The 18,821-nt window shown below is 45.8% G+C and overlaps 1 protein-coding gene across 1 annotated transcript; it reads left to right on the top strand.

Annotated features, from left to right (window-relative positions):
- Positions 1–354: 354 nt before the first annotated feature.
- Positions 355–18,324, top strand: FBXL18 (F-box and leucine-rich repeat protein 18). The gene is made up of 4 exons (XM_010084808.1): positions 355–551; positions 1,440–2,980; positions 5,822–6,040; positions 17,860–18,324. Exons 1-4 carry the CDS (start codon positions 399–401, stop codon positions 18,014–18,016), a joined length of 2,070 nt encoding a protein of 689 aa, XP_010083110.1. The 5' UTR covers positions 355–398; the 3' UTR covers positions 18,017–18,324.
- Positions 18,325–18,821: the final 497 nt, after the last annotated feature.

The following is an 18,821-nucleotide window of genomic DNA, read 5'->3' on the forward strand; positions in this document are numbered from 1 at the left end:
TTATATTTAGAAAAGAATCAGGGACAGTGACTTTTCTGATTGCAAAGTAAGTGGCAAAAATAGAATGACTGTAAATGCTTTTTCTTCTCCTGCTAAAGCAGCCAACAGCGAAAGAGCAAGTGAAGGTACTGTGCGTTTGTGTTAAGTTTTGCACTACCTCCGTATTGTTTTCTAGGGGAAAGCTTTTGGTTTCTTCATGCAGATGGAAGTACTCAAATGTTCAAGTGTTTCTGTTTTGTCTCACTTCATAAATCCTTTTGAGTCTTGGGGTATCTGTTTTCTCACAAGCTTTGCTGAAGTTTCTGAGCTAGTATCTTTTCTTTTTTTCCTTTTTTCTTTCCCCCCCCCAGGAGATCGTAAGTGGGGAGAGTGAGGAGGAAAGTAATGGTGTCAACTTGATGGAGTTCTCAGATGAGATCCTTTTGCACATCCTCAGCTACGTCCCTTGCACAGACCTTGTCCTGAACGTCAGGAGAACCTGCAGGAAACTCGCGACGCTTTGCCTTGACAAGAGTCTAACACATACAGTTTTACTTCAGAAAGACTATAAGGTGGGGAGAGTAGCTTGCTTCTTCTGTTAGCTATGAAGACAAATCTGACTTCTGAAAAAATGCCAAGAAGTAGAACTTTCCAGTGTGTCTGCCTAAATGAACTGCTCTTGAACTCTGAAATCAAATAATCAATAAACTGTTTTATGAAAGCATTTGTTTTCCAGAATGCTTTGTTAGAACAGCTCTATATTCCCTTAGTTATATAAAATACCATCAGTGAAAACTATCTTCTGTGTTTCTGGAAGCTAAAATGAAAGTAAATGTGACAACCAGCTGTGGTTGGGTAAAGTTACCATTTTCTCAGAATACATTTTCCGTGTTGTGCAAAAAAAAAAAAATCTTGTGCATATTGCTGTCAGGCATGCAGCCAGCTAAGTCAGAAATTGTATATGTGTTATAACAAAAATAAAGCTTGGGAATGAAGGGTGATACATTCTGTGAGGACTGTATCACCAAGCGCAGGCAAGGGGAAGCCTCTATTAATAATTTCCAAAAGAGGAAACTGGATGAAGGAGAATGGCAACATTCTCCTTTCAATTTGAGTTTCCGTAGAAGCCAGTTCTGCTGAAATAGCTTTACTGTTAGAAAATGGAGACAGTCCTCCATTTCGCTATCAGTTACTGAACAGATGTGGCCTCCCAGTCAGTAATGCAGAACTGTGCAGACTAAGAAGCTAAAGGAAGTGTAATCTGAAGAGTCCAAAGCATGGCAGACTAAGCCAGCTACCAGCAGTATAATAATTCTTAGACTGTGCTAGTGTCCCAAGACCTTTGGATGAGCCACATAATCTAAGTGCTAGCCACTGTTATCCCCATCTTCAGATGGGAAACTGAGTCAGTACACACCATTGCCATATATCTCATTGAATCTGGTTTTGTTTGAGTACAGGTAAACAAAGACAAAGTGAAGCAACTGATGAGGGATATCGGAAAAGAGATTTACCAGCTGAACATGGCTGGGTGCTATTGGCTGCCCAGCTCCACTATTGATCATGTAACACGATGCAAGAACCTGGTAAAACTGAACTTGTCTGGGTGCCACATCACCTCTCTCCGTCTCTCAAAGATGTTGTCCACGCTCCAGCACCTGCGCTCCCTGGCGATAGATGTAAATCCCGGTTTCGATGCCAGTCAGCTAAGCAGTGAGTGTAAAGCCACTCTTAGCCGTGTCTTGGAATTGAAGCAAACCCTTTACACACCGTCATATGGTGTCGTTCCCTGCTGCACTAGCCTTGAGAAACTGCTGCTTTATTTTGAGATCCTTGATCGCTCACGAGAAGGTTTTTTGCTCTCTGGGCAGCTAATGGTAGGTGAGAGCAATGTGCCCCATTACCAGAACCTCCGCGTCTTCTACGCCAGGCTGGCTCCTGGCTACGTTAATCAGGAGGTGGTGAGGCTGTACTTGGCGGTGCTAAGTGATCGGACACCTGAGAACCTTCACGCCTTCCTTATTTCTGCCCCCGGTAGCTTTGCGGAGACAGGAGCCACTAAAAACCTCCTGGACTCTATGGCTCGAAATGTACGTCTAGATGCTTTACAATTGCCCAAAGCCTGGATTAATGGCTCTGGGCTCCTGCAACACTTGAAGTTCAACAACCCTTTCTACTTCAGCTTTAGCCGATGCACCTTATCTGGTGGCCACCTGATCCAGAGGGTTATTAATGGTGGAAAGGATCTTAAAAGCTTGACCAGTTTGAATCTCAGTGGCTGTGTTCACTGTCTGGCTCCAGAGTCCTTGTTTCGAAAAGCAGAAGATGACATCGACAGTAGCATTCTGGAAAGCCTGGTAATGTCCTGCTGCAACCTGAGACACCTCAACCTCTCTGCTGCTCACCATCACAGCTCAGAAAGCATAGGGAATCACTTGTGCCAGCTTCTGTCCAGGCTAAAGCACCTGCTCTCGTTAGCGCTACCAGTTTGCTCCATCACAGATGTTGCTGCAAATGTGGAAAAGCCTCCCACAGCATCTAATTTGGTGCCCCAAACATTTGGAAGGAAAGTTCGGATTGGGGTACAGACATATCCGAGGAACTTGGCAGACCAGGCAAATCAGAAGATAGAGTCTTCAGTATTCTGGGCTCTGATGGGAAGCCTCCGATTTTTGGAAACCTTGGAAATAATTGGGTCCAGTTTTTCCTCTGCCATGCCCCGTAATGAGCCAGCAATTCGGAACTCATTGCCTCCTTGTGTGCGGGCACAAAGCGTGGGGGATTCAGAGGTGGCTGCCATTAGCCAATTGACTTACTTGCAGAGCCTCACCTTAGCACAGCTGCCAAATATTCTTACTGGCTCTGGGCTTGTTAACATTGGATTGCAGTGCCAGCATTTGCGGACTCTTTCGTTGGCCAACCTGGGCATGATGGGGAAAGTGGTCTATATGTCTGCTCTCATGGACATGCTGAAACATTGCAAGTGTTTGAGAGATCTCAGGTGAGGGGCTGCTGTTGAACATCTCCGTTTTGTTTGTGGATCTCCAGAACTGTAGTGTGTGGTTTGTTGTGGCTGGTGTTAAAACTGCTAGCGATCCTGTTCTGGTCAAAAGTAGCTGCAATGGCTTGAAAGCTGGTATTTTCCTTCCTGACTTGTGGAGAATGGGAAGGCATCACATGCTGTCCTCGAGGGCTCAGGATATGCCCTTTAACCAGTGTTTTAAGAGCAAAAACTGTCTAGGCTGCAACTGGTTTCCTTTTAGATAAGGAAGAGTGGATGCTGCATATTTGGGAGCTAGCAGCTTGTCAGGGCTAGGTTAGACACTACGTGCCTTTGCTGACTTTTTGGCTTTGTGTACACGTACGTCTCTTAAGCTGCCAGGAAGGAAGAGACTCCTACAGTGTCTAGATAATGTAGAGTTCTCAGGTTTCTCAATGAGAGATTTTTCTGCCTTTGGTTTGTATTTAAATCTTGCCTCTTTATTTACTTTGCTTTTTTTTCTTTTCCTGATAGTATATTGAAAGCATTCCAAACTTAGAGTTTGTCCTGTTGATGTTCCTTTCTTGGATCTGATCCTAAAGGGTGCATAAAGTTGCTTCACAGTAGCCAAAATGCGCTTGTGAAAGCAAAGGGCACAAACTATGACTGTTTCCTTGTAACAGACCATAGGAACACAAATGTTATTACTTGAGAAAGATATTTTTTTTTTCTTATTTTTTCCCTAAATCAGCTTCTGTTGGTGAAACTGCTAGACCTGTCACTCCTGTTGTCATCTTCTGTTCGCAAAGTGGGTCTAAAATGCCTGACAATAGTAACAGCAAGGACACTCCTGTGGTCACAAAGACAGTGTGACTAAAATTACTGCTCGTCAGCTGAGATTGGTGTTGATGTGCATGTTCCTCATCCATTGCAATAGTGAAGGGAGCCAGGGTGGCTAAAACATCTCAAGGGCTTTCCATTTCCCACCACTTCCCGTTTATAACAGGCAAGGAGCGTGCTGGTCTCTCAGCCGAGGGATGGCAGCTGTTGGAAATTCAGTTGCTTAATGGCCTGGGTCATGTAAATGTATCTTTAACCTTCAGGAGACTAAATAGCCATGGAAGAGCTAAGATCTGGGCTAGGAGGTTTGGGTGTGCAGTGTTGCTTCACTCAGTCTCAGCTCTGTAGTTTCCAGAGACTTTGAAATGGAGGCCAAGAGCGATAAAGATGGGAGGCAGCGTAGAGCCTTGAAGAAAGGACGAACAAGGGTGTCTCCTTGTAACAGCCAGGCATTACAATTACAGCGTTACAAAATAAGCTGTCATCGTTCTTTCTGGAGTAAAGTCTAAGGTTTTATATAGGTTTAAGAAGATTTTAATGTTTAGCATTTCCTCCTGATAATGTAGTTTCCTTTTCATTTGACTAATTCTCTGCTGCTTCTACCCTTTTTTCCCCTCCCATTTTTCAGGCTGAGAAACTAGTTTAAGCGGATATTCCAAAGCAACATTGTCACCTAGCGAGTGAAAGGCAGTATTACAAGTATGGCTGTCACGTCACAGAGATGAACCTAGAAACCTGCTGTGAGGTTGCAGGAGATTCTGGGCTTTTTGTCCTAAACTTACGATGGACTGATAATGTTGTTGAAAAATTGAATAGGCTTCCCATTTCCTTAACATTAACTTTAAGCTATTACCCAAAGTGCTTACAGGTTGTTAGGATCTCTTCAGGCAACGCTGTCTCACCAGCAGGCACAGGCTGAGACTCTAAAACAGAATTTATCAATTAACTGGATTAAGTTGCCGAGATACTCCCGGCTACTACAAAAGCCTATGCAGAGATTATCCAGATCAGGTTGGGACTGACAACTTGTTATCACCTCATGGATTAACCTTCTTGGAGCTCTTGGCCTTGCTGACCCAATGACTGGGATTCCCGGCTGCTCCGAGGCCAGGCAATAAATCTGCACTAAGCAGATGTACTCTGCTGCTGATGCCGGCCCCGAGCAGGTTCTGCTTCCCGCAGACTGGTTTCTGGGAGGGAGTCATCCAGTTATGCTGCTGGTTAAAATACAGACCCCCTGTTGGTCAGGTACAGCTTCACCGTGTCATTTTGTTGTCCTGCTCTGGGCTGTGACATAAGATTGTGGATAGCCATGATAGAAAATCCCGTCTGTCCGCTCTGGGACAAGTGTTTAAGATAAAGGTTGGATTGATGATGGTTTTTCTTCCTGTGGGAGAGCAGTAGCTTTGATCCTTTGCCATTTTCTGACTGGGGATGGCTGGTTGTGGTCACTCTGTTGGCTCAGAGGCTCAAGTTCTGTATCACCCTGTGTGTGTTGTGAATTTTTCATGCCAGCTTCTCTCTAGACAGTAAACTGAAGATGCCCAGTGTGGTCAGTGTTTGGTGCAGTGGAACAGTAAGTCCCTAAATCCACCTCAGCTGCTGTCAGGTAGCAGAAGCTGAGCTGTGCTTGCCATAAGACCAGAACAGATCTGCTGGTCAGATCTCAAGCCCATCTTACCTGACATGCTTTGTGGAAAACTTGCAAAACCAGAGTTACTCCCTGTGGGCACTGGAATTCTGCAGTTTCGGGCCTCTCTGCCTATTTGCGTCCTTGTCCTTTAGCAGATACTATTCAAGACTAAGTAGCAAGCAAGAGTTCTGAGCTTGCAGCGTTGGGTTTGTTGTGCTGTACCGCTGGCACAAGCAGGTAGAATGTTATTGTGTGTGACAGTGAAACAGGGGGTGGGGGACACTGGTTGCCCAATTTGCCAGCCCCCCATGAATGTACAGTCTTCCCTCTTGTCTGAAAGCTGCCCAGGCATGAATCGCCCATTGACTTGTTTTTGTTTATTCTTGCAGGCTGGAACAGCCGTACTTCTGTGCAGGCGCCCAGTTCTTCCAGGCACTGAGTAATTGCTCCTCTCTCCAGCGGCTTTGCATCGTCTCCCGGAGTGGGACTCTGCAGTCTGACGCAGTGATGTCATTCATGGCCAACTGCCTTGAGGTCATCATGTGCCACATGTTTATGGGAGAATCTCTTACCGTTTGCAAAAATCTCCAGCAATCTATTGTCCGGAGGTGAGTGCGGAAAGGGGTTGATGTGGGATTTCTGGAGCTGTTGAAGATTTATCTCCCATTTCCTTGCGTGCCAAGGTTTATATGGCTTGGAGCACTTGTTCCAAGAAGCTAATAGGTACTGTGTAACCGCTTGGCACGTGAACTAGCCTCTTATTTTAATAAGACTGAATCAGTGAAATATTTGAAGATATTATATGAATTTTAGATTCCATTCCCACCCATGTTCTCTGCAGTTCTGTTGGCTGGGTTGAAGTTCTGGATGTAAAGCTCCATCATAAATCAAATGACACTTTTTGTGTAAACAAAACATCTGCCGACATTTTAAGTACTGAGAGATTTGACCTTGAAGCTTTCCTCCTTTCCCACAAGTGACTAAGATAATTCTCAGTCCTCTAATCACTTGTAAATGTCACTTACTGATAATCCCCTGGCAGCGCAATTCAAAGCCTTTAAAGGGTTGTTGTGAAGGGTTTTTCTTCGGGGAGTGTGAGAGGGGGGAGAATTGGTACAAACTGCCTTTGCACGTTTGGCAGTTCTTAAATGCATTTTGCTTGGCCCCTTGCAGTGTTCTGAGGCTCACGTGGTGGGAAACGTTTGTGTGTGAGCCGTGAACTGCATTTGAAAAGAGAGCTTTTAATTACGCTTGTCATTTTGAAATCTTCTCATAGTGGCAGTCATTTTACAAAATATTTCCCATGCAACAGACTTTCCATTATATTTTTTTTTTCTCTAAGGCTTTTTCTCCGCCTTCAGTCTGTTTTCTTTGTCACCTACTGTTGCTTTGCCCTGTTAAGCTCTAATAAAAATTTCAAATCACACAGCATTATTACTGCATCCTAAAGGGTGCTCCTCCCCCCAGCCTTTCTCCAGCTTCAAACTGACTTATTACACTTGGCGTGTTTCCGTGGATCAAATCCAGAAGAGCCTATGACTATATTAGCTACCTACCAACTGCACACGAGATTGTTACTGCCTCTAAAAGGCTCTGTGTCCTTCTGGGATAGGGATTGTTGGAAACATCAAAGTAAATTCTTTGTGATGTGACAAGGATTCTTTGAGTTTGTTTTTTACAAGGCTTCATATCGGTAAAAACATTTCTTGGTTGATTTGAGTATTGCTTTGGGGATCCTTAGAAAGAACCAAAGATCTGCAGTTCCTGTTTTTTGATTTTGCCCTCCCTTCTGAGGTGCCGTTGCAGCACTGGCCAAAATTTTTATGTCCACTTACTGAGCAGAAATACGCTGTTCTGCAGTCTTTTCTCCATGTTTTTCTCTGTCGTGAATGGGTTCTGGCTACATTCTGTACCTCTTAATGATTTAAACCCTGGGAACTTTCCAAAGAGCAGTTGATGCCTTGTGGAAATGTTAAAAACTATTTTTATATTTAGCAATGGTTCTGGCTGTCATACTATTTTTCTTCTTTTGTATTTTATTAATAGAGACGTTTGTATGAAACCAGGATTTTTGAAGTGTTTGGGGTTTTTTTTCTGAAGAGAGCATCTGCTCCCACTGCAGATTCTACACCTGAAGTCATAATCCTCTATGACACTGTAATTGGTGGCTCTGGAAGCAATTTTGATGTCACCTAAGATTATGACTTCAGGAGGAGGATAAGCAGTGGGAGCAGATGCTTTCCTAAGCAACAAAGATCCCGTTCTCATGCAACTGTCTGCAGTAATAAAATGGAAGGAACAAAATACAGAAAATGATGTGTAAGCAAAGCCTGGAGTCTTCTACAAGCCATCAGCATCTTTAACCACGTGACTTTTCCAGTGATCCCATTCTCATCCTTGCACAAATGTGCCTTCAGATGGGGTCAGGAATTGACTTCCTCTTGGCTGCGTTTTGTCTGCTACTCCAAGGGCAAAGAGATGTTGCAGTAAAATCCCTGTGTGAGCCCGTTCATTGCTTAAACCTGTGGATAAGGCTCTAGCTCACGCAGTATGGCCTCCTCTCAAAATGTGCTGTTAGCGTCTCTTTAATCCAAGCTTTACATTGGAAGAGCCCACTGGGCAGCAAGTTATCCTGTGCCAGAATGAAAGAAGGTGATTTATCCCTTTTTGTTTTTTTTTTTTTTTTTTCAGTTTGGAATGTGTGCAGATGCTGCGTGTGCGGGGAAAACATAAAGAGTGGTTGTGAAGGAGGAAGCGAGAACAGGGAAGGCAAGGCTGTGAGCCTTTCTTTGTTCATTCCCTTTCTTGAGCTGGGGGAATCGATCCATATTCCTCCGATCCCATTAAGGGTTAGAGTTCCTGGTTTAGGGCTATGGAGATGGGCTCTGAGAGCAGCCAAGCGATGGCTGGGTTTGAACAGGAAGATGGGGCCCAAGTGACGCCCATTCTCCCAGTGCCTCCAAAAAAGGAAACCTGAGTGGGAGCTGGAAAGGCCTAGGGCTGGGCATGCACCAGTCATTTGCTGCAGGTGGTGGAGCTGGGAGGGCTTGCAAATGCCATCTAGTGCAGCACAGTCCTTCTTCAGAGGTGGCTGCATGGGAGGGTTTGGAGCACAGAAGAGGCTGGCACCGATCCGGAGAGAACAGACTGGTTTGGGCTGTGGAGATGTGCTGGAAGATGGTGCGTATCCACGGCGTGGTGTTGGGAGCTTGGGTGTTGAATCTCCTGCATCACACCAATGGCTTAAAGCCTGAACTGATTCTCAAACTCTTCCCCTCAACTGCAACATAAGGACAGTATTATGTATTTCTGTTCGGCTGGCCCGAAAAAAGAGTTGTTCTCATGTCTGTTAGTCTTGTGACAGCTCTAAACCAGTAAACCAGTAAGCAGAACAGCACTCCTCTGGAGCCCTCATCAGCAAACAAGAGGCTTGCAAGGGCAAGGTCTCCTCTGAGCTGTAGAGAAGACTGTTTCCCCCTGGGCAGATAAATCATTGCGGTGTTTTTCTTTATTCTTTTTTCTTCTCCACGAAGGGGAGGGGTAATCTCCTTTATGCTTCAGGGAGATAACTCTGTGCACCTAGGAAGGGCCTAGTGGTTAGAGGGGGAGATGTGTCTCGAGTGATCCATATCCACTTCCCTGATCTTCCTCAGATTGCACGTCACAGTGGTCTACTCTTCAGTTTCTCTGTAAAATGACATTTTTGTTCCTATCACATGGTGCTCAGCTGCTGCTGCACTTCAGCTGGTAGTGGATCTAATGAACACAATGTTTTCCCTTTTTTGCTTGCACCCTAACTTTGCCAAAGTGCTTAGCTCCCAGCGCGTGTTGTCTTTGCTTAAATAACTCTTCTCTTAAAACCACTGCAGCACTAATTCCAGAAACACTGAAATATCACAAGTTGGGGACTCATGCTTGCAGGTTCAAGTGTGACCCCAGACCTGTTGCTGTGAAAAGAAGCTTCTTTGCAGAAAAGGGAGATTTGCTTCTCCCGTTTGGGCTGAATTGCAGTGCTGGGATTCTTCTAAATGCTTGCAAAGAGCTTGTGTTTCCAAAGCCTGGTCTGGAGGGACGGGGCTTGCTTCGAACAGCTTTCCCCGAGTTTCCACGCTGTTATTTTGTGATATAGTCAGTAGATGGAGCTGTGACCTATGGAAGGTGTCCCACCGCTTACTGTTGTGTTGCATGCTAAATAATCGTATTTAAACGCCTGTATTTCTCTGCCCCAGAAATCTTGCGGGCAGGGAATTTGGATGACTTCAGGATTGCACAGCTACATGGTGTGGTTAGTGGGCACTTCACAAATGTGCAGAAGAAGTTGCTTTCCTGGTGAAGCTTACCAGGAGAAAACAGGCTGGAAGAGGGGATGAGGAATGCTTTGGCAAATATTCCCTTGGCCTCAGTGACAGATTTTATTTTCCAGTGTGTTCCTTTAGAATTTTGTCCGTTTTAGCTTAAGTGTTTAGATAGCTCCTATCATTGTAATGGTTTCCAGGACTCTACAACACCAGACAATACAAGCCTGTGGAGAGTCCTTGAAAAAACACCTTGGAAAAGATCAAGAAAGTAACAGTAAAAAAAAACCAAACCAAAACCTCAAAGCAAAACAAAAAAATCTCTGAGAGTGTGGTGTCATTAGGGATTCTTCATACATAACGAGAAAATGTCAAGGCGTAGAGGTGAGTTGTGATTTATAGAAATGCAATCCATGTTAAGCCACGGTAGAGAGCGTGGTCAGGAAGCAAAAGGTTGTGGTGTAGCTAAAGTGTGTTTCAGGGAGCTGGGTGAGTAGCTGGGCTCAGCTGCTCACATCTCCCAAAACTGCTGTTGTCTTCTCCTGGGGTCTGATAGCTGTGGGGGGAAAGCGCAGAGGGCTGGGGCTGGCTGGGGTCCTGCTGCAGCATCCCCCAAGAGTGGTGGGGTGGGGAGTGGGGGGCTGCCAGCCCTAGCTCAGGCTTTCTGCCCCTGTTCCCCTAGCCACCCTGGCTACCTCTCTCCAGCAAATGGCTTTGCAAAGTGAGTGTGCGACTCAGGTGACTCTGAGGGTTAACCAGTGCTGGAAAGTGCAGAAAATTTTACTGCTTTAGGACAATCTGCCTGTTCTGGGGATCCAAAACCCAGAGAAAGAGAAACACTAACTTAACCTTCCTCCTTCTGTCTGTGTCAGGTATGAGCACCGTTTAGTTTGAAGTGACTTTCACAACAGGACTCCTGCAACTTTCCAGGAATAGCTATTTCAGTCAGAATTAGATGTAACTATTCCAGCTTCTGTAGCGTTATCTAAATTTTCCCCTGCTTCTTACTGTCATTTTTTAACATGAAACTCTTGGCAGGCTCTTACCTTTTCTTAAACCACTGATTCCAGTGGCCCTGTGTAGTTGTGAGAGCCATGAAGCTCACTGAAGCGATGAAGCACCCTCCTGGGATTCAGCTGCAGAAACAGGGCTTCCAGGTGGGAGCATGGGGGTGAAACTGAGAATTTAGAAAGTGCTGAGTGAGCCAGTCCCTCTCCTGGCATTTAGCACAGGACTGAACTATCACAAAGGAATTTTTGTTCACCTCAGAGCTAAGCATTCCCTGCTCCCTTTTTGCTATTCCCCTGGATATCCCTGCAGTATTCCTCTTGCCTGGATTCTTTTTGTGGGCTTGGCCTCAGAAAAGCCTTTTTGGGTAATCCTTTTTGCTGTTAGATTGGGTGGGAGGGGGCTGTTAGGGCAGTGAGTGCAAGATCGTCTTTGAATTCAGCAGAGTCCTCCTGCACTGCCCACCTGACTGCTGCAATTGTATTGACACTGCAAAAAGCTGGTATTACCACCTAGGGCTTATTTGAGATTTTCAAGCTGTTTTTGCATCCCTTCACCACTTTCTCTTCTTTCTGACCTTGAAAAAGTCCCTCTCAGTGCAGTGCTGGCTTTCCTGGATGCCAGAGCCAGCACGATACCTGCCAATCCCACTCCGCTAGCCTAAGCATGTTGTGGGCTCAGGCCCTGCGTCTGATTGCAGAAGACTTAATGTATCGCTAGGCTGGTGTAGTGAATCATTAGCATCCTGTTCCAGCTTTCATTGTCTGTTTCATTTCCTGCTCTTAGAAACCCCTGAATCATTCTGTCACAGACTGAATAACAAACTGCATCCTTGTCAGCTTGCGTTACCCAAGAATTCGTTGGCGGGCTTGGCGAAGGCTGACAGTGCTTGGGGTGTGGCCTGGACACCTTAGCTTCTACCAGGGGTGTTGTTTATGGGTGGGTTCAAATATTTTACAAGCCAGCACGGCTTGCGGGACCATCCCCAGTTTGGCATATTAATGTATTTTCTTTCAGGGGTACTAACATACCCCCTTCTTAAATGCATTCCTGTGGTTTACCCAAATGGCTTGTTCTAACTGCTAGCTCATGTGTTTTGAAGGGAATTCAGTCCTGAAACCTTCCTTAGAGGGTAGATTGGTTTGTGCATGAAATAGCTTTCAAGGAGCGTCCTGCTCTCTCTCTTGGCTGAGAAATAATATTGGAATAGTACTGTCATGCTTTCTCTTCATGAGAGTGTAAAAGGCTGAACGGAAGCATTAACTGCAGCTCTAAAGCATTTCCATAGTAAAATAAATCTAATTGAGCAGTTATTGCAGTAGCTTTTTAATTTGTGGAAGAGATTAGGAAATAACTTTCAGCTTGCTCTGGCAGAGCACTCCCCTAGGACATGTCCTGGGCGCTCTGGCATCGCTCTTTGGGTTCTCATCCCTCCCCCTCTAATTGTCCAGTCACATTTGACTGATGCAGAGTTCAGCTGGCAAAATAATGTGAGAACCTCCATCTGTGAGCGTGTTTGATAGAAACCTCAGCTCACAGGAGAAGCAGTGGAGTGTCGCTCATGCCTTACAGAGAGAAACCACAGCACAGAGCTGTAATTTGCCTCTACTCGGGATGAGTCTGATGTGAGTTGCTCCTTCCCCATGACACCGTGCAGTGGTGGAGGATGCTGCATTGAAGGTAACAGGAGAGTTGGCAGTGTTGTGTGCAAATGACTTTGAGTCCCATCTGTGCCCCTTTGTCTCAGGTTGGAGGCTGTAATGGTGGGATGTAGGGTGAGGGGAAATCGCAGGCCTTGGGAGAATGCAAATTTGTCCATGGAGACATGGGGGAATGGCAGACACCCTTAAAGGAAAACACTTTACAGAGGAAATATCTCATTGTGTGGAGTTACGAGCAACCTGAGGAATCACAACAGCTTTCCTCGGACACTTTTGACGTCTGTTTCTGAGATTAGAAGATGAAGTCTGCTCAGTGCTGGTACTCTGACAGGGTTGGAAGTGAGAACAGCACTAGGGAATGGGTCTGCTTTAGAGTCTGTGTGGGGAGGCTTTGGACCCCTCTTTGAGAAGCTTCTGGGGGGTGACTGGGGGGCCAAAGGTCCTCCCTGCTCACAGAGAACGGGGCCCCGGGGAATCCTACCCAACTTTTTTTTGGTGTGGCTGGAAGATGCTGTGGAGAAGCTTCATTGCACGCTGTTGGCAGTCACTGTAAGCAAGGGAAGCTTTTGCAGTTCCCTGGTACCGAGTTCAGGGCACGGCCAGTGGAACAAATTTTGTGTATGTCTGGCTTTCCCTGAACAGATGAGAAAAGTGTGAGCATGTACGCTGGGTCATGCCACTTGTCGGCTGCTCCAGCTTGTCCTGGCACTTCCTCGGTTCCACCGTGCCATGCGTCAGGGGTGGGAGTTTCCAGCCTGGCTCAGGTACGCTGGCTGAAGCTTTCAAGACAGATGCCACATTTGAACTTTCAGAGGTGAGCAAGTCTTCCAGCGAAAACAAACTTATGCTGTGCCTGGCGGAGGATTAACAGGGTTTTTGTGCGTGTGGATGAAAGAGCTGTGTACAGGGCAAAAAGTGAGTTGGGCTGTGAATTCTCTTCTCTTGGGAAACTTATGCCTCTTCAGAAGCAGCTCACCAGCCTGTGGGGGAAGTTTAAATGGAGAGAGAAGGTGTGTGGCTGCAGCGGGAGTTGGTTTGTGTTTGTGAGAGTCGTGCAAACCAGAGTCCACTTCTGCTCTGTCCCTGCTGTGCTTTGTTGCCCCAAATCAACCTTCTCCTGGTTTCCTTCCTTACTTTCCTTCTCTGGAGCCTCCTTTCCAATAAGCTCATCTCAATTTGTGGAGGTCAAAAATCTGGCCTCGAGCCATTCCCGGTACACCGTATTTCATAGTTTTATCTGGCGTGTGCTGCTTTTGTTGCCAGCGCTTAATTATACCACCCTGTGTGCCCTTATGCCTGCTTGCCAGCTTTTGGGAAGTGGGATGTGCTGAGCAGTCTGAACGTGACATAGGGCTTTGCTTAGCTTTCTCTGGAAATCTCAAGGAGAAATACATTCTTTAGTCCCAAATACTGCTCTATCCTTTCTGTACAAGTAAGAGAAGGTAAGTTTGAGCAGCACCTAGTGCAGTGGAGCTGTCACCTTCTGGGGTCTGTGGTGCAGAGAGGTGTAGGGTGGCAGAATCCATGTCACAGGCTGGCTGGTGAGATTCAGTTTTAAGCTGAAAGAGGGGAGATTGAGATGAGATATCGGGAAGAAATGTTTTCCTGTGCGGGGGGTGAGGCAGTGGCCCAGGTTGCCCAGAGAAGCTGTGGATGCCCCATCCCTGGAGGGGTTCAAGGCCAGGCTGGATGAGGCTTGGAGCAACCTGGGCTGGTGGGAGGTGTCCCTGCCCAGGGCAGGGGGTGGAACTGGATGATCTCTAAGGACACTTCCAACCCAAACCATGCTGTGTTTCTATGATTCTTCCTGTGGCTTTGGGCTGCCCTTCAGCTCTGTCTGCAGGTGGAGTCCTGGGGACTCACTGGCCTCTCTAGAGGTATGTCTGAAAACACACACTGAGAGTGTTTGCCAGGAGATAACTGCATTCCACGGAGTGACTCTTTTGTCTTGTTAAAATTGAGGAAATCTGATCAAAGTGCAGCTTTGCTTTAGACTTTTTCTTTTTGACTTTGTCCCTGACCTACATATTGGATCCTGCCACGCTGGTTGGAAGTAATTGAGACCATAGTGTTAGGCTATTTACCAAGCTGTTCGCTTGAAAACAACCTTACTGCGTCCAGCCCACACCTGTTCTGGCGTAATTTTGGAGGCAGATAACAAAGCACCATTAACCCTTTCAGCCACGTGCAACCCATTCAAGATGTAACTGTAGGGCGAGGTTAAACCTCCGCTGCTGCCAGGAGGAATTTGTGACGCAGGGAGCGCATCGCCATCCGTTTCCCAGCTCCATGGATGATTCCAGCCAGCTGCTGTAGCCAGGCCCACTGTGTGTCCACATCCAAATAGCGGACACTGCAGAGACCTCCTTGTAAAAGTTCCCGCTGGGTGGTTGTTGGTTTGGTGTTGAGTCTGCTGGACCAGAGGCTATGCTGGAAAATATGTATGTGGGAGGGGGTATTTGTTATCCCAGTGGTTGTTTCTGATTAAAGGATCTGTTTTGAAGGGGCTGCTAGTCAGTTGCCTACAAAACTTGCTTTCATTTAATTAATCATGATGAGTTTAGTCTGGAGGTTTTGTAGGAGAGAGCAAGCAAGCATATCCTTGGCTTCTTTCCCCTGGAAAAAAAGCAGGGTTTCATGTCTGGAACTGCAGCTCTTTTGTCTCCCCAGGTCGACATCCTTCTCTGTCCTTCGGGTTTTAATTTTACAAGCCATGTGCTTGCAGAGGTAGATCCAGTTTGAAGTCCGTCCAGGTGTGGAATGAGGAAAGAAGATTACAGGAGCTATTCTGCAACTCATTAACTCAATCTCTTCCCCTTCTTGTTATCTCCTCCCCATGCCTGGGGCCTTTCGAACTAGTGCTCTAAGTGCTTCTCGCTTAATCTAGCCCACCTGGACAGGTGTATGAAGAAAGGAATTGCCTTCCGGGGAAGGACTAAAGGAGCATAGATTGCAGAGGGAGTCTGCTTTTGGGAACTGCTAATCCCGGTTTAACATTATGACAGCTGCTCGTTAAAATCAGGGTGTTTTTTAACAGGCAGTTAAAGGAGAGGCTTTGCACGCACATTTAGCTGAGAATAATAGTGAGCCATGTGCATTTGATTCTTTTTTTTTTCTTAAATCACGCAAATTGTACATGGAAAGAATTCTCCGGCGTCAACTTGCTGGGGTATGGAATTTACAAGGTTTGCAGTAACATACAGTTTCCTGTTGAGGGGGGGAGAAAATTACAAAGCTTTCTTTTTTCTTCTCTCTCTCTTTTTTTTTTTTTTTTTTTTTTTAAGATCAAGTTCAAACCTCTCCTATAAATCCAACCTCTTTGGAAGGTGCACTTACTGTGTTGGAGTTTTCCAGTTGTCTTGGTGGCAGATTGTCATGTAAGCTTGTCTAGGTTCTCATTTTTATAGCTGCATGTAAAGGCTGCTTATAAACTACAATTTTGTATATGGTGAGAAGGCAGCATGCAGATCTAATTTGGGAGAGTCTATATACAAAGAAAGAAGCAAAGGTTTCTTTGCCTTGGGGAGATGGCTGTTTCTTTCTAGCTGAACTTCAGTAAACTTGGTCTATTAACGTGATTTTCTCTGCAGGACTGTGGCGTTGGATAAGAAACATGAAGAGCTGAGGCAGAGGAGGGACTATCAAAGAGACATTTGCTGTATTTTCTGTAATTTCACTGCAGACTTTACCAACTGCCTCCCAGATCAGCGGTTATTTGCTGGTTGATTTCTTGTAGGCAGGGCTGTGGAAGTAAGAAACTGCACAGCTCCTGCTCAAGCCCACAGATCCTCTCAAGGAGCGGTGTCCTTTTCTGCCAGCCCTTAGGCATGAGGCATGAAGGGCAGGTCTGCGATGCAGAAAGATAGAAAATTGCCCCAGGTAGTTTTGTTGCTGGAAATCCTTACTCCTGCAGCTACTTAGGTTCAGGCAAATTAATTTAACCCACCAGGAGTGAGCATCTAGCCTTGGGATGGGAGTTTCTCTGCTACATTTTTGGCAGCTCTTCTCCAAATCGTTTGTGGCTGGGAATATCTTTTCTGTCTCCTGGGAAATGCCAGTCTCTCGTGGCCATTTCTTCAGCTGGCTGTATTGCTACCTGGGATTTTCATGTGTGTTTCCAGCAGATGAATCTCCAGCCATCCCTCTCTGACAGAAACTGGGCTGTTTCAGAGCTAGAGATGAGCTGGGAATTTTCCAGACACGCATCTGTATAAGAGAAGTTTGTTGAGCAGTGAACTCCTTTTGAACCAACAGAACTTGGTTTAGCCTCAAGGGACTGATGCTGCCAGTTTGGCTCCTTTAGAGTGATAATGAACTGGCCCTTGTCACGCAGTTTGGAGGAAGCATCTTGGTGGCATGGGGCTAATAGTCACAAGTCTTTTAATCTTCAGGGTGTAACTCTTAAGCTCTAGCATAACTTCCCTTTACCCCCCAGCTTTAAAAGACTGAACTCTTGTTATGCTACGCTGAGTAATACTATTTCTCTTCCTCCGTCTTCTCTTACTCACCAGGTTGCTATCATGTAGAGTACTTGCTCATGGGGACTTGGACTCATTTTATGGCTCTTTTTACATAGTATAAATGGTTTTAACTTTGGCTGTTCTCTTCCCCTGCTCTGTAGTTACAACCCTGCTGCTCCTCTCTCACATTATCGTATCACTTGCTTGCAAGGTCTGGGATGTGTGCTGGAAGGAAGGCAGACCCAGTCGTGTGATGTTGGCAAGAAGAGCTGAGAGGGCAGGAGGAAAATGCAGATTTCTCAAAGAGAGAACCAAAAGACTGAGGCTGTACATTCAGAAACTGGAACCCAAAATTCAAGTGGCAAACAGGGAGGGATACTTGTAAATTCCTGTGGTGTCAAGACAGGTTTTCTGCAATTTGGATTAAAAAGGAGGCTGTAGTGTGTGTGTGCGTGCACACGCACTTAAATGCTTATCTGCAGATCTGAGCTTTCTAAACTTGCTTGTGCTCTAATTGCAGAGTGTAGGCTCTGCATGCAGAACAACCCAGCCTGGAGTGATAATCCCGGGCTCAGCCCCCAGGGAATGCCTGCCACTGCTCTGGCCTGGTTTTCTTAATTGCAACTTGCCACTGTTTTCTAGGTGGTTTAAATTGTTATCTCTGAGCACCTTGCCCAGCTTGTGCAAAGCTTTTAGGATCTGTGGTCCTCTAAGAATACCTGTATGTTATGATTTATTTATGTATTTTTAAAAACTTCTTCCTCCCTCCCCACGTTAGGCCCCATTTGGGCTTGTGTCAGCTCAACAGACTCGCTGGAAAGGTTCGAGCCCAGCCTGTGCTCCCTGCTGACACAGAGTGGGAGACCTTGACTTCCAGCTGCTCCTCCTGCCTCCTCTGAACAACATTGCCCCCACGGCTGCGTGATCTATATCTATGCAATCCCCTTCTCTTCCACTGGAGAATTAATGTTTCTCCTCGGCTAATAACCTGTGTCTGATTTAGTTTCCAGGCGGACCGCCCTGCATTAAATGTCGTCATTTTCCCTCTGCTTCATGAGGACTTGACAGAGGTCATCAGAGATGTCCCCATGCGGCACTTGGATGAAATCACCTTGTTTAAAAGCAGAGTGGCTGAGGAACCTCCCAACTTGTGGTGGTGACTGTCACAGCTTGGAAAGGACAGTCAGCGAGAACACGTGGAATAGCTTCTTGTTGGCCTGGATTCCCCATCTTCAGCTCCTGGCCACCTCACTGGATGCTGTACAATCTATTTAAATAGGTGCAATTGCAAAATAGATGCAAAATAGGTGTTTCCCCCCTTTGCAGTGGGGAAACATCTGTTAGATATTGCTTGCATCTCAAAATCCTGTCTCAAAGGCTCTGGAATCTGATGAGTATTTCCTTGCAATTAATAGGAATTGCTTTGTTATTTTCCTGAAGTTAAAGGTAAGAGAAACTGACTTAACGATGCTCTTTTCCCTGTGTCACCTGGTGTATTTCCTAAGGGCCCCTGTGTACTTTGGCAGTGTGCTTTGTGATATTGGTGGAAATCATTCTTTGCTTCGGTCTATTTTTGGCAAAGTAGAAAGCCTAAGCCAGCTAAGAGGCACAGAAATGTGTTGCTCAGTTGAAGTGTATCACACCTTTTCTATGTTACAAACATGCATTTGTAGTCACATACACGCAATCACAGGTATTTAAAGGGGTTGTTTTTTGGTTGGGAAGTACCACAAGGACTCTTTTTTAATTTTTTAATAATAAATTAAGGTCATTAGCGCCTCAACCATGGTATGTTCTTGCTGATGATGTTTCCATCGGTCTGGTGGAAGAAATTCTCAGCTTCTTTGGAAATCCTCATCCTGGGGTAGATGGTGCCTACAGTGAACAAGTTGAGGCTCAGATCTGATTTAAATGTAGTCTGTCTTGCAGTGTAGATGGGAATGGAGTGTTCCAGTTCTGTCCATG

Source organism: Pterocles gutturalis, unplaced genomic scaffold, assembly GCF_000699245.1.
Source record: "Pterocles gutturalis isolate BGI_N339 unplaced genomic scaffold, ASM69924v1 scaffold41261, whole genome shotgun sequence".
NCBI classification, from domain to species: Eukaryota; Metazoa; Chordata; class Aves; order Pterocliformes; family Pteroclidae; genus Pterocles; species Pterocles gutturalis.

Excerpts from the sequence above, each read along its gene's own strand:
- FBXL18 (XM_010084808.1), top strand. The coding sequence starts at position 399 with ATGGAGTTCTCAGATGAGATCCTTTTGCACATCCTCAGCTACGTCCCT. Across the intron at positions 552-1,439 it reads TACTTCAGAAAGACTATAAG|GTAAACAAAGACAAAGTGAA; the intron begins GTGGGGAGAGTA and ends GTTTGAGTACAG. Across the intron at positions 2,981-5,821 it reads AAGTGTTTGAGAGATCTCAG|GCTGGAACAGCCGTACTTCT; the intron begins GTGAGGGGCTGC and ends TTATTCTTGCAG.